At 41.6% G+C, this 21,063-nt stretch overlaps 1 protein-coding gene across 2 annotated transcripts in view; it reads right to left on the reverse strand.

Moving 5' to 3' along the window:
- The window catches only part of Fam83b (family with sequence similarity 83, member B), a 57,904-nt gene that overhangs the window by 4,856 nt on the left and 31,985 nt on the right, over positions 1 to 21,063 (reverse strand). Inside the window, exons 1-3 of one of the 2 annotated variants that reach the window (XM_013510904.1) lie at positions 14,737 to 14,747; positions 7,799 to 7,963; positions 7,036 to 7,160 (exon numbers count right to left, since the gene is read on the reverse strand). In XM_013510904.1, coding sequence (XP_013366358.1) covers positions 7,036 to 7,160; positions 7,799 to 7,948 — 275 coding nt within the window. In that variant the 5' untranslated portion in view covers positions 7,949 to 7,963; positions 14,737 to 14,747. Of the gene's footprint in view, positions 1 to 7,035; positions 7,161 to 7,798; positions 7,964 to 14,736; positions 14,748 to 21,063 lie in introns of those variants that run through there. The other variant, XM_005377589.2, reaches the window with a different exon arrangement.

Here is a 21,063-nt window from a genome sequence, read left to right on the forward strand (position 1 = left end):
CCTACCAAAAACTGAGAGAGTGAAAAAATAATGATCCTATATTTCACATATATGCTTCTGGCACTACGCAGAGAAGTCAGTATTTGAGGAAGAGTTGGAAGTGTGACTTCTGCAGAGCTACAGACACATGAATGTGGGCTTCAGCTTCCTCCTATCCAAAAGCAGGGCACAGACAACATAAGGGCTACAACCACCAAGAGTCCTGACCTGTGGTAAAGCAGTGCAGACCTGTGGGAATACATGTATTTTAAGAGTCCCAGTGCCTTCAGACTGTTCCCTTTAAGGTTTACACAGTAAGTGTTGCTTAGTTCCAGACAGCTGCAAACAGAAGTCGTGGGCCACTGTCCAGTCACTACTGTGCACACTTCGCTGTGCTCTGGTCACAGAGCTGAATCCTCATAAACCCACTCAAAATGCCAGGCAGGATTTTTCAACAAATATAATTTCCGGGAAATTAAAGTTTGTCTTGAGTTCACAGTACTTTGTGGAACTTTCAATCCCTTTCCAAAAGTTTAGAGGTGACAGTTTCCTTGAAACTTCATATACGGTTTTAAATATGTTTTTTAAAAACCTATCTGATGGATTATAAAGAGTCACTGAGCAAGAAAAAATAAATTTCAAAAATGGTATTCCTCAAGCAATGTATGATGCAATGGGATTTAATATAACAGGAAAATGAGAGAAACTCTCTGTATCCAAGGATCTTCCTGTTTATATAGGGGAAACAGGAACACGGGCAAAAGTGAAGATTTTTTTAAATGCACAGAGTAATCATTGAAATATGTAAAGGGCCACAAACCGCAATGTACAATTTAAGAATCTTGTCATTCTGATGATGCTCAAATGTATCTGTTATGCCTCTTGAACGCACAGTATGAAGAAAATGTTCACAAAGGCCCTCGGGAGAGCAACTGAAACAGCTTCAAGGAAATAGCGCAAGCAAGACTGACTAAAGAAATTTTCAACCTAGTCAAAGATACAAGTACAAAGATACAGCTACTTGTTAGAAAATCAAGTAACTGAATAAATAGTTTGCAAGTATGTGGAAATCCCAAGAGAAAGCGGGAGCTTAGCGACATTATGATAGTGGCCAGATAAACAATAGTTCCAGCGAGAAAGATGGGGAAAGACAATTGTGCAGCAAAGAAGAAACACGCAAAGGCAAAGGACACCGTGATAACCATGCTCTGGTCAAACATATCAAACAGACTGCACTAGCTGAAGTAAAGACCAGACAAAGGTTGTGAACTAGTGGGAGAGATCTTGGAAACAAAGCAGAAAGTTTGATTGTTTAGGATTTCCCCCCAAATTTGAATAAATTAGAGTAAAAAGAGATGTTAGAAGAATTTTTTTAGTTTTATAGACTTGAAAGACAAAGAATTTTTTAAAAAAGAAAAAGAATTGAGTTTCTTGCTTATATTATAGCTATAGGAAATAACATCATGTTATGAAATAAAAATAACCTCCAGGTAGTAAGCTTAGGCAACTGAGAAGATATGGATACAGGTGAACGTGTGGCAACTGGAAAAAAAAGTTGCCCGTTTGATAAATCCAAACATTGTAACAAAAATGCAAGTGACAGTAAGACATCCAATTGAATATATTCTACAAGCAAATCTGAGAATCTAGAGACATGAGATACACTTCTGAACTTGGGGATGGACTCCTGGCCCCCTGTCATCCTATGCAGTTTGTGTTCAGCTACATGCTATCAGCTTTCGGGTCTGTATCTTCAGTTCTGACCTTCCATAGCTCTCCAGAGTTAATGGCCAACCTCTGCTTGCAATTTTTAATGGCTCTCACAAACCTAATATCGTGATATGGTGGTTGTCAAATTCAATTTGTTCAAACACTGAAAAATTCCAGAATTGAACATATTTTTCCCATGAAAAGTAATAGAAAACCAAATCACTGGTTGTGAGGCCCCAAAATAACACTTGTAAATTCATTCTGTCCAATTTCGCAGTGGTTTCCTTCTACAACCCTCGTGGTTCTCACGGTCTTCCCCTTAGCTTTATTGCTGGAGTCACTAACTTGGTTTGGAGCCGTGGTTACCATGTTGCATGCAAATGAAGCACGCAGGGGATAAAAGCACAATGACGCAAGTTTTAAGTCTCAGACACGAGCACTGGCCATTGCTGGCGCCGGGGCCTTAGACTGCAGTTGCCCCTCGTGTTGCTGTTTGAGTAGTGACAAGTTTGAGCTTGGAGCCAATCGACAGCTGCGGTGTCTCCATGTGTCCAATCTACACACCAGCGATCCCCCACCCCCAGCTCGCTCCCACATTTTACTTTTGTAAGTCTGTAGCCAACCATCTCCATCAGGGCCCAAGATAAAAACAGCGCTCACTTTCCCTACACCAGTGAGAAGAAACAGGTCCACTGACTGATTCTGAAACCTCTCTCAAATCTCCACTGTCCTGCTACTACTCTGTGGTAACAGCTAGCTTGACTCTTGGCCTCTTTATTGCTTATTTTTCGCTGAATAGAACAACAGAAATGATTGTTTCAAAATGTAGATCCATTCATGCCACTACAAAGAATTTTCCCTTTAATTTAAAATAAAATTCCAGCTCCTAACCTGGATTTACACAATGACTCCGCTGCCCAATCAGGAGGATCTTATTAGGCAAACTCTCCTTGCCTAAGGTCCGCCTGTGCCACTGGCCTGTCTGTTCCCCAGATGTTGGCCCCAGGGTCTTTGTCATCACTGTTCTCTCTAAAATGCTTCCCTTCCCTCTGTTAGTCCCTGAATACGTCCTCCGGAATTTAGGTGTGGGAAACTTAATCCCCCAAATCTATGTGCATGCTTTTTTGGAGGCAGGGCCTCTGGGAAGTTATTAGTATTAGAGGAGGTCCTGAGAGTAGGACCCCCAGGATGCAATTAGTGATTTCTGAGAAGAGGAAGAGAGACCTGAGCTGTCAAGATCCACCCCATGTGATGCCCGGCACAGTTCTGGAATTCTACAGAAAATTTCCACCAGCAGGAAGCCTCTCACCAGGCACAGCTCCCTGACCTGGGACTGCACAGCCTCAGGAGAATGAAAGCAGTAGAAGATGGAAGAAATCAGAACAGCGTGGAGAAGATTTAAATCATGCAAACTATCTTTCTGGATTACAAGTATAAAGAGAAAACTGAAAAATTCATATATACTTGTATTAATAACTCAATAACAAGTTTTAAACAACTAGTGGGTCAAAGAAGAAGTCACAAGGAAGTTAGAAAGCACATGTGAAATCGATGAAAATGGAAACACAACACCTTAAAGTGCAGGGGATGCAGGGAGAGCTCTGCCAAGAGGAACCGGAGAGCCATAGATGAGTGCGTCGAACACGGCAGGATGATTGCCAGCAAACCTAACTGCACCACAACGCACTCGAAAAAACAAAAAACTAACAGGAAAAATGTGAAATCTCGGAAACCACAAGAAAGAGACCAAGAGTCGCGTGAGAAGACTGGGAATAGTAACTGGTGATACTTACGGCAGCGCTTTGCCTAGAAGGCACCACCTTCCAAATCTGGAGGAGAAAGGATTTGGCTTAAATTGGATCTCAAGCTAAACTATGAAATATTTAGAATTATAAACTTTGGTCTGAGGATATACTTTCATATACGTGGGGAAAAGAAAAAAACATGGAAACCAAAAACAAAAAAATGAGATTTAAAAAATCAGGAATATGGGATGCACTAGAACCCTAGCTGTGACTGTGGTTTAGCCTAGGTTGGGCGTTACCAGTTATCTACAATAACTGAGCATTTGGAGAAGTTACTCATATACTGCAAAATCTGTGTGATCACCAGAAATAAAGCAGTAAACAGAAAATGAGGGCAATGATAAAAAAAACAGCTATTATTACATTTGTTATAAAAATGACATGTCATAAATCACTCCAAGGATGAATGGTAACACAGTTAAAATAAGGTAAGTCTGAACTTCTGATTAAGTACAAAACTGTGATAAGACTATGTTGGAAGGTGGAGGACATGAAAAGAAAGTGGGTATGGATGAGCAGAGAATAAAACTCCTCGATTACCATGACGAAAAGCCAAGAGACAATGATAACTGAAATTGATAAATTGAGAAAAGCATGATCACTTCATTTAAGGTAACAGAATAAAGATCAAAAGAAGAACAAGCTAGAAGAATTGTATGTGACACAAACCTGTAATCCCAGCTACTATGAGGCTGAGGCAGGAAGACTGTGAATTTGAGACCAGCCTGGGTAACATCAGGAGACTTCATCTCAAACAAAAGAGGGGGGGATTGAATGATTGCATCTGGAGGACAAGACCAAGAATGGCTACAGACACAGCATAAAAACTATTATTTTGTACTTCAAATCATTCAGTAATGTTTAATTTTCAAATATGTAAATATCTCAAGTAAAAAAACATTCCCACCTCCCCCCACCACACTGTCACGTGTCAGTCATAAAGCTGTAGCGTGGTTTTGAACCCACATACTAATCAGTGGCTTTAAAACCTCTGCATTCCCGTGAGGCTTCAGCAGCAGAGCTGGTGGGTGTAAGCGGAGACAGTACAGGGGCTGCAGCACGAGTCTCAAAGATGATGACCTTCACACCTGATGCCAATTTGAAAGCTTTAGAAAGTAACCTTTATAGACATTCGAAAAATAAAACCGTCAAAATTCTTTCTCAGTTCAATCTGTGGGAAAAGCTTGACTAATGACTTTCCAGATTTTCACAATTTCAAATAAGGCTATCAAACAAGACATTTACACACACTGATTAAAGAGGATGTAAGAGTCTCATCTCATCCGTGTTAGTACCATATTACGGCAAAGCTCTGTTTGTACTTTCTTGACAAAGAAATCTCACGACCTGTGAATCATCACTGTCTCACTGCAGGGCGGGCAGAGTCCAGACTGCTCTGTGACCACTGGGGCCTAGACCTCAGTGACATCCATGCAAATGATGTCGAATTAAAGGAGGTCTTCCTAGGAGAAAGCCAGCAGCAAAGCTAGAATATGAGGGACGAAGGCTGCGTTCTCAATCCTTCTCAGCCCAGGGCCTCACACACGCCAGGCAAGCACTCTACCACCGAGCTACACAGTCCAAGGATGTTTCCATAAGAAGAAAATATACACTTTAACCAAGATTGCTCATAACTATTACATCCTAGCATAGGAAAACTGTATGATAATTAGGAAAAACATGGGAATAGCTGACAGCTAAGCCACGTTCCCACCGCCGAGACCCAGCACCCGTCTCAGGCAGGGAAGGGGAGGTTCACACTGGCTCACAGCTTCCGCTCGTGGTCACTCAGCGGAAGGGCTGGCCGGAGAACAGCGGCTCACTCCATGGCCGTCAGGAAGCAGCGGGTGAAGGAAGGAGTCCTCCAGCTCATGCCCAGCCCGGTGTCCGCCTCTCCTACACAGGCCCCACCTCCTAACACGCTCAGCTGCCCATTCCTGAGTGAACTCACTCATCAACGAGCCCAGCGGGCCACGGTCACCCCTAAAGCCCCACCTCCGGACATCAGAGCCTTTGGAAGACAGTCTACACTGAAATCGTAAAATCTGATAGATATTTGATGACACATATTTAAAATGAACTTGAAAGAGCAAAGAGAATAGAGTTGTGAGGAGTTAGGATGAACTGTATGACATAGGTGGGAAGGAAAGACACAGAGTTTTGTTCTGTTTTGTCTTGCTTCTCTCCTTATCAATCTCAAGTAGCTCAGCAATATTCACGACAGTTCTTAGCAGCTCTCAGAAACTGCTGGTGGCAAAACAAAGTTGCGGTAAACACTATTGAAAACAATCTTAAGAGTCGGGTTAAATAATGAAAACAGAAAGCATTGATTATGATGGGTTTCATAAGAAACACCATTCTATGTCAAATAAACTCAATTTTAATTAAATTTTCAATGAAAAACTCTCTAAAACTAGGGTTGGAACAAGTGTATAGTCATACAGGAAGACTTTAAAAGGACTCACTAACTGTAGGCACTAGTTGCAATTTCTCCTCTTAACAAGGTTCCATTTGGAATACTAAAGAGTTTAAAAGAAATAAAAGGTTCTTGAGCTTAAAGGGGACATGGGAGAAGATGACCAAATGAAGTCGTAACACAATATTTCATGTTCAGAGTTTGGAATGCATTAACTCGTTTACTCCTAGCAAGGATGACAAGAGGTAGGCTGTATGATTATTCTCACTGTACAGCTGAGGGAAACAAACTGCGGCTGGATTAAGGAACTTGCTCAAGGCCATACCCTTCAGTCCGTGACCCACCCTAATGGATTTAAGCAATATATTCGGGCAACAGAGTCACCTCCCGCCTTCCTGTCCACATCCAGGAAACCTCCCTAGACTTGCTTGTACCTTTAATGTAACACTGTCCTAGCAACTCAGCAGCCAGAGTGTTTGCTGATGTTGCCTTTATATGGCTTCACTATCTAGATCACTCAGGATGGATGTCAGGGATTTCCGAAGGATGATTGGGCAATGTCTACACCCTGGACCACATGACCTGGATCGGGCTGCAGTTTTGGTTTGATTGGATTCTGAGTAATGAAATTAGAAAAATCCATTTGATAGTCTCTTCAAAGTAGAAGACAGCTTTTGTTTTTATAAGCCACTGTTATATCCACATTCTGCACTGTTCACACGGAGAAAACCCCACTTTTGGCACAGTACAGCCGTGGGCACTGTAGACGTGAGACAGCCCCTGTGTTCTGGAGGAGAACTCAAAGCTCGGGAAGTAATGTACTTTGCCCGAAGTATTAATGTTCTTTAGACGCAGACCCTTAACTAAAACCCAGGACTCTGAGCTTCACCCAAGGGTTCCCTTCTTATTTTGAAGCTAGAGCTAAGCCAACTGTATTAAAATCTGAAGCTAATAAATTATTTAAGGGGCTGGGGATTTAGCTCAGTAGCAAAAGCGCCTGCCTGGCAAGCGCAAGGTCGTGAGTTCGGTTCCCGGTACCGGAGAAAAACCAAAAATAAATAAATAAATAAATAAATAAATTATTTAAGTGGTGGGTAACACTGAACACAAACACAATGTTCTTACCTGTAGGAACCGTATATGACTTTCTGGCAGTCAACTAACAAAAATTTCTGTTCCATTTTCCCATGGAATTTTGTTCCCGATTTTGAAAGATAATCTTGGCCTCTCACTGTCCGAACTCGAATGTTCTAAAATTATATGTACAAATAAAGTAAAAATTATAGCTAGAAAGGAGATATTTTGAAAAGTGAAATGCATATCGATACAAAACTTTACTATCAAAAATATTAACCTGAAATGAACTTTTAAGACACATCAAAATTCATGGAGAGAAAATTTCAAAAATTATCCTCAAAACTCAATACTGCGGAAAAATAATCACCTAAACACTACATTTTAAAATAACTAAAAAGGAGACAACACTGTACATTTACACAAAATGTTTCATAAATGCTTTAGGATCCTACTGTGAGAAGCCTTTATAGGCTGTAGTACCATGATAACCAAAGGGCTAAAATTAAAATTTTGTCTTTCCTTCAAAAATGAAATGTAACTGAAGACTATGTCAAATGCTTCTGCCAGATGGATCACAGAATCACTCCAGTCCGTGGGCTCAAGGCTGTCTGTCGGCCTGGTAGCAAAATTAACTCAGAAAAGTACAACATGAAGGCATTTATTTTCAGTCACCTTCAGTGATAAATCATTGCATCACTGTACATAGGCATATTTTTATTTTCACTTCTGGAATACTCTATCTTAACATGCTGAAAACTTGACTAAGAGGAAAATGGCGCACAAAAATACTTGTGAGAAAGAGAATTCTTACCCTGAGACGTTGAATTTGACAACCCTGTTTTTCAGTCATGCTGAAAAAGTGATTAAAGTTGAACTCATCAAGTAAAATGTACACAGATACCCCTCGAGTGGAGGCCTCCACTATTTCTTTGAAAATGTCCACATCTGTAAATATGTCCATAACTAAAGCAATGACCTGTTAAAGATAAGAATAAGAAGCAATTAGGGTACTTTTAAAAAATGAATTCAGTTTATTGGTACATTTTAGATATACTTAATGATCACATTCATCACAAGGAATTTGTACCTGTATATGATATATTTTGTTTCTTTTTTTCCCAATCCCCTCCCTCTGTTCAACCCTTCTTCCCCTCCTTATTTACAAAAGCTTTGTTTCCAATTTTTCCTTCTTTTCTCATTATTTTCTTTTCCATTCCTTCCTTTCCCCCTCCCTCCTCCCTAGTTCCCCTTCTCAATTAAGCATTTTCTTCATATTTCACAACATCTGTTAAACATTTTGGTCCTTATTTACACTTTTGGCTTCTCACACCAGAGAAAAAATATGGTATTTACACATATGTGTCCAATTTATCTCACTTAAGAGTATGATTTCAAGTTGCATCCATTTACCTAGAAATGACTCAAGTTTATCCTTCTTTAGAGTTGAGTAGTACTCCATTACATAAAAAACAACACATCTTCTTTATCCATTCATTGGTTGATGGGCATTTGGGCTGATTTAGCTATGACAAACTGTTCCACTATAAATGTGGGTTGCATACATTGCTGTGATATGATGCTTTTAATTTTTTCAAGAAAATACCAGGAAGGGGAGCAGCTGGCTCAAAAGGAACCTCTAGTCCTACAAAGTTACCATGATAAAACAGCATGGCAAGAGCTAAAAAAGAACAAGACCCAAGTATCAGAGGAACAGATTAGAAGATACTGAAAGAACTCCAGACATACTCAGCCACTTTATTTTTCACAATTATAGAAACAGATGAAGAAATTCCTTAGTTTCAATAAATACTCAACAATAGAAATAGATGAAGAAATTCCTTAGTTTCAGTAAATACTCAACAAAATAGAAAACAAATACCTATGTGTTATGGTTGATACACTGTGTCAACTTGGGGAGTCTAGAGGTTTGGCTAAGTGGCTCAGCAGGAAGCCAGGGTGCTTACTTTGTATACATCCTGAGCCTGTGGAAGAGGAGGGCATGGAGATTATGTGAGAGCTACACGCCCCTTAGGTGGGGATAGCCTGTTTACAATGTAAGGCAGAGAAAGAGGGTGCTTGCTGCCATTCTGCCCTTTTGCTCTGGCTGCTTTGCTGTTCGGGTGCCATTCCCCCTTTGCTCTTGTTGCTTTGCTACCTTCTGCCTCGGAGCCAAGGAGCCAACCAAGTATGGACTGAAACCTCTACAAACTGTAAGCTAAATAATCCTTTCCTTCCTTCATTTTGGGCATTGGATATTTTGTCTCAGCAGCAAGAGAAAAGTAACCAAAACACTATGTATAAATGTATATACAAAAAAGAAAACATTAATGCTCAGGAAAATATAGAGTGAATGCTTAAATAAAAATGTCACTATAATAAAAGATATACTGCCATTATACCCCCTTCAAAATGCCCCCCCCCCGAAATGCAGGACCAGGAAGACATTATGGGGTGTCCTCCTCCAATTTGCTTACCGCATTTGGCACTGCTTGACCTTTGGCTGGGCCCCAAAGAAAAAATGACCATCAAGCTTATAAAGGTCGTTGAATTTGATTAAGGACATTCACAAACAAGGACCCCACACTGCTCCAGGCACGGGAGAATGACGGGATTAGAGAGTTCAAAGGGGGGTGCAGATTTTAGGGGGACCAGAGGCAACATGTCCTTTACTATAATGATTTTTAGAAAAGTTAAACATTCTTCCTGTTTTTCAGCCACATGCATATGTAGGTTTGTACGACTATTAAGTTTCATACTCGTGGTAAGTGAAAGGAAGTCTGCAGTTCAGCAGGATTTTGGCTGAAGGGCAAACCAAGCTGCAGGTCGCAAGGCTCTCTGCTGGGTGACAAGGGAGCCCGTCTAGGCGTTAGTTTGGTAATTGTGGTGGAGACATCCAGCTAACAGTGGTGTTTCTAGAACTGGATGTCCTTCAGTGTGTACGTTTCATTAGTACATGTCACAGTACGTAATGATTACACTCCGTGTGCACAACAAACCCGATTCTGTCCATTTCCTTCCCTCCCCTTCCCCCATCTTTCCTTCCATCTCTTGACCCCCTCCCACTGGAGAAAGATCTGCCTCCCTCTTATTATCTTTCACTTTGCTCTTTATTTATATTTTGGGTTTCTCATATGAAGAGAAAAAAGCATGTTACATTTAACCTTGTACATCTAATTTACTGCACTTAACATTAAGGTCTCCAGGTGTATTTGTTTTTTTTATAAATGACTGATGTTTATCCTTCCGTATGGCAGAGTGGGAAAAAAATTACCAGCTGTTTCTTAGACAGAGAGCTAATAGCCAGAATATATAAAAAACTCAAGTAATTAGACCCCCAAAATAATAGAGCAAATCAAAAACTGGGCAAGTGAAATGAAAAGACCCTTCTCACAAGAAGTGCAAGTGGCCAATAAATACAAGAAAAATGCTCAAAACACCTCTGATCCCCAGAGGAATACAAATTAAAACAACTCTGAGGTTCCATCTCACTCCAGAAAGAATGCCCATAGCAGGAAATCAGGTAAGAACAAATGCTAGTGAGGCTGAGGCAGAGTCCAGGACCCTTCTGTAGTGCTAGTGGGAATGTAAACTAGAGCAACCACTTACAGCGATTCCCCAGAAAAGTAAAATTAGAAATTCCACTCAACCCAGCTATTCCCCTTCTAGGCATCTTCCCCAAAGAGTTAGAACTAGTCTTTTGTTTGTTTTTGTTTTTGTTTTTGTTTTTGAGGTAGGGTCTCCCTGTGTGGTGCAGGCAGCCTCTGAACTCACCATGTAGCCCGGGTTGGCCTTGAACTCACAGGGATCCCCCTGCCTCAGACCTGAAAGTGTTAGGATTACACATGTGCGTGCACCACCACATCCGGCCAGAACTAGTTCTAAAGGCTAATAGCAATTGGGTGATCAACTAGTAGGTGCCACACACTACTTAAAGTATAACAGACAAGAAGTCAGAATCCCTGCTGTCTTTGAGCATAATTTCTCCAGGCAGAAGACAAGACGTGAAAGTTAGGAGTAAACTAGGTAATACATTATAAGATGATAAGGGCTTCTGTGGGAAAATTCAAGTAGTATAGGGAGCTCCTGGGTTCCTGGGACTGAGGAGGAGGAAGGTTGTGCAGGAAGGTCTCCTGGACACAAGGTCCTACTGAGAAGAACTGAAATCTCCCACAGGGCCCTCAGGACCGGGCCAGGGCACCAGGGACCCGCTAGGGCACATTCCGGGAACACGGAAGGGAGGATGGAAGGCAATGGGGAGGGAGAGGGACCACCACACCTCGTTTTTTTCTTGTTTTTTTTTTTTTTTTTTTTTTTTTTTTTTTTGTTTTGGTTTTTCTCCGGTACCGGGAACCGAACTCACGACCTTGCACTTGCCAGGCAGGCGCTTTGCCGCTGAGCTAAATCCCCAGCCCCTCACCTCGTTTCTTTCTAAGTAAGATGGTGAGTTGTTAGAGGGTGCTAAGCTACAGTGATAATGCGATCTCATTGTGTTTTAAAAGGACTACACAGCTGTACGTTAGAAACAGACTTTACAGCAGGGGCAAGGCTGGGAACAGGGAGGCTGCTTAGAAGGAGCCCCTGGTGCAGCGGTGAGAGGGTGGGGTAGACGGGCGTGGGGTGCAGCAAGAGTGACGCAGAGCAGCGGGAAGATAAAGGATGCGTCCAGCCAGGGACAAGTGTGGAGGGAGTGACTGTGGGGTTCACGGACCTGAACCACAGGGGCAATACATTTCAGCTGTAGCATAAAGAAGGGCAGCCAAGCTTGGAGGGCTCGAATACCCAGCTGCAATGCTGAGCAGAGTCCAGGTCAGAGAGCTGAGCTGGTGTCAGGGACACAGCCGTGATAAGTTTAGCGAAGGAGGCCAAGTTAATAACAGGAGGAGGACATCCAGGCAGCCGTGCAGACAGCGCACCAGTGACTTTGCCAGTGCAGACAACAGCCTTCCCCTGTAACGCCCCGGGGAGGTTAGTGAAGAAGTAGGAGCAGAGGCCTTGGGGAGAGTGCTTATGAGAATGGGATGACAGAGACTGGGTAGAGAGGTGGCACATGCCTGTAATCCTAGCGCTCTGGGTGACTGAGGCAGGAGGATCCCAAATTCAAGCCCAGCCTGAGTAATTTGGTGACTTAGTGAGACTCTGTGTGAAAATAACAAACAAATAAACAAGCATACAAAGTGGCTGGGATGTAGCTCAGTATGAAGGTGCTGGGTTCCATTACCAGTCTTGAATTTTTTTTTTTTTTTTTTGGTACTGGGAATTGAACTCAGAACCATATGTTTGCCAGGCAGGTGCTTATGCTGCTGAGCTATATCCCCAGTCCCAGTATTGAACTTTTTAAAAATGGCAGAAGAAATCCAGGTATAGACAACTGTTTTGTGTAATTTGGCTACAACAGGAAGCAAAGAAATAGAACAACTGCTGCCTGTAAAGTTGGATGAAGGTAAGATGTACTTTAGTTTTAAGGGAAGAGAAATAACAGCACATGTCTTTATGCTGCTGAAATGCTCCATTACAGAGTGAGAACGGATGATGAGACGTGGGGGAGACAGATTTCTGGAGAGTATCTGAGGAGACAACAAGAGACAGGGCGTGTACAAAAGTAAAGGCATCACAGGAGCAGGACTGAGGGCCCGCAGAGGGTCATCTGTAACACGGAGCCAGAAGGCCATGCTTGTGTGTAAATCAGTGCCGGGCCTTCCCAGGGTCTGTGACTGTCCCTTGCTCCATCAAGTGCGTCACAGTCCTCAAACCACATGACAGCTACTGTCTAATGCACGTTCTTCCCACTAATGAGTGGTGCGGTGATAAACGGGCATGAAGATCACGAAGGCAAAGCACCCACGCTATAAATTTATTTTATAAAATTTCCTCTAAAGGTACACGCGTGGTATAATCTAGCACTAATTTTTTGACTAGAAAGAATAAGTCACTTTTAACTGGAAAGCGTAATTGCTGTACCACAGTATTCCTTAACCTATATATCTAAGAATTCATTTTTAATTATCAGACAGTCTCATGTAACAAATTACTTTAGACTCTGAAAAGGAACCACACACACACACACACACACACACACACACACACCAGGTCACAAAGGATTTTGTTTGCAAAAGCCAATTGAAGTTACTCAGCCGTAGATAATTCTATCACACTAAAGGCCAAACGAACAACCATCTTTCTTGCCTGACAGATAATATAAGATACCAGTGTCCCGGAGAAGAGACTGTGGATCTCCAGCAAGCTTATCTGATGTCCCCCAAGTCTGGCCACTTCTCAGGGCTGCTGCTTCCTTGCACGCTCACTGAACCTGCTGGGAGTGACACACTGCCGTGGGAGCTACGGGAAGTGTCAGCGGCACCATGAGAGGCAAAGCAAACTGTAGCTCTTTCTTACGGGGGACTGCGTTCTGGGAAAAGAGTAATAATTAGAAATGGTGTGTGCCAGGCCTGATCTGAGATAACTCCAGGCCCAGCCAGTTATTTAAATCACACTCTGCTGTAGAAATCAGCACCATGACAATATATCATCAAAGAAAAAGTATGCCTGTGATTAGAATAAAGATTTCAAGAAGTGCATCAACTGATTATATGTCAATACAGAAACCACTTCATTAGACTACCGTGATTTTATATACTAAAGTTTTCCTCTTCATTCTACATTATTTATTCTTATGTTAAAAATTTAAAAAGTAAATAAATGAGCGGATTCACCAGAAATATCAGATTTAGAAAAATTTTCGAGATATCTTTGGGGTTTAGATGGTTCATTTTTGAGATCTGAGTGAAACTTCACATCTTTGTAGTTTCAGAGACTCTGACTCAAGGATATTGATTCTCACTTATCTCTCTTACTGTACAATACTAAATGTCTGTACAGTGGCCCAGACCCTGCAGCTCACACTGAATTAAAGTGGTACCATTACTGTCCATTAACCTTGGTAAGTTCACATGCGTAACACAATTTAAGGCCATTCGAGATAACAATGACGTACACGGTTGTTAGGAATGTTTATACAGTAAAATGAAACAGACAAAAAGGCTTCAAGGATAAACCTGAAATAAGAATAAAGATTTATTTAGCTACTGAAGCTTCAAGAGCAGCACTGCAAAGACACAAAGGCAAAGATAGAATGGACAGTAATATTTAACAAATGTTTAATGAAACAACCTAAATGTAAACACAAAGATTTTACTTATGAGCATGAAATAAAAGTAGCTAAAAAGACTTTATATGGATTGCGAAGGATTTGGAAAATCTGGTCCATGTTTGGTTTGATCTGGAGGGAAAGTTAAATCCTGAAAGAGAGAGTATCCGGTCCACAGCCTGACTTAGGAAAATAGGTGATGTATGCCTCGCGCTGAAAATAAGCTACTTGTGCTGAATGGTACAGCTGAAGATGGTGCAGGGTCTGTGTGACTCTGTAATATTGCAATGTTCATACGTATAATTACATTGTGTACAAAAGATAAAAGAAACCAGTGATAATAAAAATAACAAGAAATTGAACTTGATGGATTTGATGGAAAAATATTCATTGCGATGTTGATGCTGAAACCCTCCCTGCATTTCCATAGAAATATGCTGCACTGCTATCAGTGCTTCATTTCTTAATCCTACATTGCTTTTCCCTTTGTAATCTGTTAAGGTACAAAGCTGGCAGCAACGTGCTTTTGCATGACCTAGATGCTTGATGAAACACAGGCGTCCCGGAGTCATCTCACTGTCACTGTCACAAATGGAATGGTGCACCTTTCATGCTTTGCTTCAAGGGATTTGGACTTCCTTGATAAACTGTCTGAACAGCAACAGGAGGAGTCATTTTTTTAACAGAAGGAAAACTAACAGGGAGTTCAAATCTTAACACAAAGGGTAACGGAGTGCTGCACTAACTGTGCTTACAAGAAACACTGAGTACAACTGGAAAACTTTAAAAATATGGATAATAGAAACACAGTAAGGATAAACGGTCACTTTATGGGATACATATCTCAAAGACTGTAAAAACCTGTCAAAAATAATGTGCTACATGGATTAAAAAAAAAAAAAAAAAAGTAGCTACGTAGAGTAAGTCTCTTTGGCCCTAATATTCCTGAGGCCTAAGTAATTAGACCCATAGACAGTAAGTTTGGCCGCCTATAGACTGAGGGATCCTGGGGAAGTGGGTGAAAAGGCTCCGTGTATAACAAATCAACGAAGCCAGAGAGCACCTTGCATGGACCTGGCTCTAACATTCTACCTTGCAATAACTTTTCATTTGTTCTTGATAATGATTGAAATAATAAGAGTAGATGGAGATTTCAAGCTCTGTCATAAACATATATTAGAGATCTTTATTTTTATACATAAAAAAGAGACCTGAATCACTTCAGTCATCTTAGGGCTTATTTCTTAAAATTAATTTATGTATCACTATGGACATACAACGTCTTATACCTAAAATCCAAATTATCCAGCATGTATTAAAAAACTACTCTTCACTGTTCTTCGATAACTGGATTACAAGGTGCATTGCACATAGCTTTCAGAAACCTGATCAAACACCCTTGATGAAAGTGGGAAGGAATCTCAGATACCATAACAGAAGTCAACAGAGACGTGTAGAAAGTGCTTGGGCTGTTGATAGCATAGCACCAATTTGTAGAATAAGTATTGATCAGAACTGTTTAAATTATAAAAATTCTGACAGTAGAAGACACATTGCCGTTAATCCCCCTCAAAGCATTCACCCTTTCTCTAAAAGCACTCGTCCTGCCCTTCCTGCCACTTTGTGAAGAAATTCTGGAAGTCCTCTCTCACGAGCGACTGTAGCAGCTATGATCGAAGAATGGTACATGCAGCTGCCTGGGCCGTCCCACAGAAAGGCAGGCTCCTACAGCCCTCTAGAGCGTCCTCACCCACCTTCCTCACCGACCCGGCACAATCTGGATCCCACCAGGTGCTGGCAGGGCGAGCCAAAGCAGATTCTGGTGGGCTGGTAGAATAGAGCGCCCCTAACTTTGTGTACATCCCAAATCTAAGGATACCACAGGACACTCTTTAAAATAGATTGCTCTTTACAAACAGTTACAGAATTCAAACCAAAATGGATAACAAATGTGTTTAGACCCAAAACAATGACAACAGGAGAAATCTGAGAAAAATACTTCTGAACAATGGAACAAGTAATAATTTTTTGGACAAAACCTCCAAAGTACAAGAAAACAGACGGAGAAATGGCATTACATCAAACCAAAAGGCTGAACACAGTGAAAACCAGTGTGAGGAGACAGTGTACAGAGTGGGAGAAATGTCTGCAAACTAGAGAACGGACACGGGGTTAACATACAGAATACACAAGGAGCCCTACACAGCCAATAACCAAAAGACAATGAGCTCATTTAGCATGAGCAGTAAAGCAAACAATCATTCACAAAAGACGACACACAAGTGGCCAGAGAATATCTTAGAAATGCTCTGAGTTCCTGAGGTCAGAGAAACACAAATGAAAACTAAACTGTCACCTCACCTCAATCAAAACTGCCATGAAGGAGACTACATACAGCAAGTGCTAGAGAGGATGTAGAAAAATGGGGAGCCCTTGTGTATTATTTTTGGGGAATGTAAACTAGCACAGTCCCATGACAGGGGGCAGTATGAATGGTCCTCGAAAAGTTAACAGTATAACTACCTTACAACCCAGCAATCCTACTGCTGAGTAGATACGCAAAGGAGATGAAACCATGTGTGAAAGACACCTGCATCATCAAATTCACGCAACACCATTCAAAGTAGCCGAGCAATAGCCGTGCTCATCAACTGATGGATGGTAAGGAAGGTACAGAGACGTGGGTAAAAAACAAAATACTGGTGTTTGCAGCAACATGGAGGAACACAAGATCATTCTATTAAGAGAAGTAAGCCAGACACAGAAAGACAGACAGCCCAGGGTCTGACCCGGACACGGGATCTGAATGTGCTGACCTCGTAGGGGTTGGAGGCCATGGCGGACACAAGTAGCTCACAGAGCAGCGAAGAGAGGGAGCGGACAGGGTGATGGGTGGGTGCTAAGCTGGGGTTATGGAAAAGAAGGCATTTCTGTATATCAGTGCATAATTAGGTGACTACAGGGCACTGTACATCGCAAAACACTGGAAAAGATTTTTAATGGTTATAGCACAATGAAACGATAGGTGTTACAGGACGGATACATATTTAATCTGTGTACACAATGCACCACATAGTATATCAAAACATCACATAGTGCATCATTAGTATGCATGTTTTTATGCGTTTGTATTTCAGTAAAAGTAAATTTAAAAAATAAAAATTGCTTCTGTATCATTTTCTGCTAATAAAAAATCAGGGCCACATTTCAGTCAAATTTTAGTACTGTGTAAAAACAGACAGAGTAAAGCTTGTATCTTCATTCTGAAGTTCACATAGACTTTACTAGGAAACCATGGTGCTTCATGATTTTTCAAATACACAGTGATGCTGTCGTGCTTTAATATTTCAAGGAATACACAGGAATAACTTTAAGTGTCAAAATGTAATATCCATGGATATCTTAATTTTTAGTAATGATATGAAAATTGTCAAACCAACAGCAAAGTTGGAAGAATAATGCATACATCTGTATCCCATCCACCATCAATGTTTTTAAAATGTTAAAATTCTATTATATTGAATTTTATAGAAACGTGACATGATTTGGGATCAGAACTGAGAGTGAAGACCAGGATAAATTTGATTATGGCTATGACTGTCAATCAAGCTGAAGTAGTGGGTGCAGAGTAGACGCATAAGGCACCTTGCTAAAACAGAAGACGTTAGACAAAAGCCATTCATTAAAAATTAACAAATATATCTTTAACTGATTTCTTAATAGTTTACTATTAACCTCTCAATTTGCAGTATTATTATATATATAATTGGGTATTTTCACTGGTAATATTTAAAAGGAAATCTATTAACGGGAAAATGAAAGTATTATAACTGTTATTTCAAATCATTGATTTGAACAAAGCAACACTACTCAAAATTCTGACCCAGGAGATGAAAATATAGTAAAGAGGAGGTGATTATTTCATTTTCTCTTTTTAATTTTCATGAATTATGTGTATAAACACAATATTAAAATGAGAAATGATTAAAGAATTAATTCAAATATAAGAAAAAAAATTAGGAAAAGAATATTTAGATGTGGAAACACTAAAAATCATTTTAGAATTATGTGAAAACTTTCCATGTAAATCTCTTATGTGAGATTAAGTCACATTTGATCTTTCTGGATTTCTGTTTTGCAGTTGCTGAGTGGCATCCTTCTGGGTTAATTTCACACCTTGAGTGTATGTAGTTTTCCATGCTTCGCTCTGAGGTAGGTACAGCCAGCATATACCAGATTTCAGAATGCTTTGTTTGGGTGCACTGTTTATGTGCTTCCTGTTCTCAAGGAATACATAGTTCAATGAGATTTATTCACAGAACTCTACAAGTTAATGTGACATTTTATATAATAAAATTATGATCAAACTATGCTACGGGAACAGTTGCATTTAAGAACTATGTGTCGTGGGTACCTGGAGTCTACAATGAGCGCGGCATCCCTGTGGATATTATTCATGAGGGAAATGAGGCTGCCTTCTAAGAACTAAATATCAACACACAGTGGATCAGGGTGGTGGGGCGCACAGTTCCTCAGCAGAGAGGAGGGTGTGCGCAAGGAAGGACAGCCGCAGGAACGAGTGCAGCATTCCCACAGGTACGTATTTCAGTCCGAGAACGTGGCAGTCGGTTGGTTGGCCACACAAGTAAAGCAGAGTCGTAGACAGAACACAGCCCATGTTCACCTGCGTGCTACGCTGGAGGGAGGGTGTGCAGGCAGAGACGTGAACGCGATCTTTCTGCACCGCTGGCCAGGTGTAGTAACGGCATCCAAGCCAGAAGCATTTCCAGGATCATGTATGTTCCCGTTCTGATCCTAATGGCCTTCAAGTACATTGGGATAGCTGTGTCTACCTTCCCAAGAAGGGAAAAGGAAGAGCTGGAGAACACCAGTCAGTCAGGCGAGGGAGCCCTTCCAAGCGCCCTGGAGGAGGGCGCCTGTGGTCAGAGAGGAGGGCTGCGAGAGCAGCAGTCAGTGTTAGTTTACGGGTCAGGCTTGCCGACCAGGCCATTCCCTTCTCCGGAGGCCTCTTGGGAGACAGCCTCTTCTCTCTGACAACTCAACCACGGGCCTGGTGGAGCTGTCATCGTATTTGAGATCCAGTGATACACAGGGTCATGTGTTTTGAAGAAAGGTTCAAGCCTACTTGCAGGCAGGGAGAGAAAAGGGGAGCAGAGGGCAGAGAATGCAGTCATGCGGGGAAGATCACAGAGTGAGGCATGCAGAGGGGCAGCTGGGCAGGGAGGCTCTCAGCACGCAGCTCCAAAGCCTGTGCCTAGGCCCTCAGGGAATGGGACCTGTCGGGCGGAGTGAGCAATAAGGCTAGAAAGACAGGGTAAGCATGGTCCAGACTGCAGAGATGTCTGGCAATGCCAGGCTATCTGAATTTCATGAGGCACAGTAAGGAACCATTTAAAACTTCATGGCCAAGGAATTATATGATGAAAATAATACTTAAGAATATTAATATGCTTAGATATTTTGTGTGAGTAAGAACAGTTACCAAAAGTAAGAAGAAATGGGAGGATTTAGTCCTAATTTATCATAAAATCCCAATGTGGATGGTGGTATCCACAGGAATAAAACAGGCATGGTGGTACAGGCCTATAATCCCAGCACCTGGATGGCTGAGGCAGGAGGATCTCTGGAAGTTGACATGGTGAGTTTAAGGACAGCCTGGAATACACAGTGAGACCCTTTTCTCAAAAGAGCAAAACAAAACAAACACTATCACACATGTTCAATAAATGAATAAAAAAAGAATAAAATCATAGAAGTACAGTTGTAAAAGATGATTTGTTTGACAAGACTCACTGGCTGACTACGGGGAACAACAGAGACAGAACGGCAGAGACCTCCTGAGACCTACACTGCATCGTGCACTATTGTGCCACTAGAAGAAAACCTAAAGTTAAAAAATAATACATCTTGTGTATCAGGAAAGTGACCAGATTAGGCCAAACTGTGATGAAAAGTTGTATTGCTTTTCCTTTCTCTCTGTCTGTCTATCAATCCATCCCTCTGGCCACCCACCCGTGCATCTATTTATGTTTCTTTTCTGTTAACTACTGAAACCTAAGAATTTTAGGCACACCGGAAAAGGTGGGTGTGCAGCAAAGGGTCAGGAGGGAAAGAAGAGCTCTGTCTGCTGGTGTGAGACCTCAGCGGTGTTTGCTTTAGAATCAGGTTATGCAAAAAAGCTGCTCAGGTGATAGAGAGGAAAATAGGTGACAGTGGAACCATGCTGGCAGTGTTAGTAGAGAGGGGACAGGGGGCAGGCTAGGGTGCTGGCAGTGTTAGTAGAGAGGGGACAGGGGGCAGGCTAGGGTGCTGGCAGTGTTAGTAGAGAGGGGACAGGGGGCTGTCACCTGATGCCCTTGCCTCGAGTGCCAGTGGGATGGCTGGGGCATGGGGGTGGTGCTGAGGCACGCAGTTGCGCCTTCACCAGAGCTAACAGTTTCACAGACATGTTCCGCGAATGACCGGTGAGGCGGGCTCAGGACTTGGGGTCCTCAGGCTGACACAGAGGGCTCTCACATCAGCGAGCAGCGCCCGGCAAGACTGACCCACTGAGAAGAAGCCGGGGACCAGAAATCAGCATCCGGGCAAAACGCGAGCCCAGTGAATCTTATGAAAAGTGATCCTTAAAGGTGAGGCAAAATGTAAGTGCTGGGTTCAAGGTATAATAAATAGGTTATTTTTATTATGTTATACAACTTGTACTATGCAAAATAAACTACAAGTTTGTCCTTTCCTATAGGAATGTCATATGACACATGCCTTATGCATAAACCTAACTTTGCATAGTGCATCGCTAAAGTTAATGTGAACACGGGTTAGCTTCCTCCATTCAAAAGACACCATGAGAATGTTAAATATTCGGCCTCTACTTTAAAGAAAAAAATACAAATGCTTAGAGATTAAAAGACAAA

Source organism: Chinchilla lanigera, unplaced genomic scaffold (genome assembly GCF_000276665.1).
Source record: "Chinchilla lanigera isolate Chin_1 unplaced genomic scaffold, ChiLan1.0 scaffold00010, whole genome shotgun sequence".
In the NCBI taxonomy this organism is placed as follows: domain Eukaryota; kingdom Metazoa; phylum Chordata; class Mammalia; order Rodentia; family Chinchillidae; genus Chinchilla; species Chinchilla lanigera.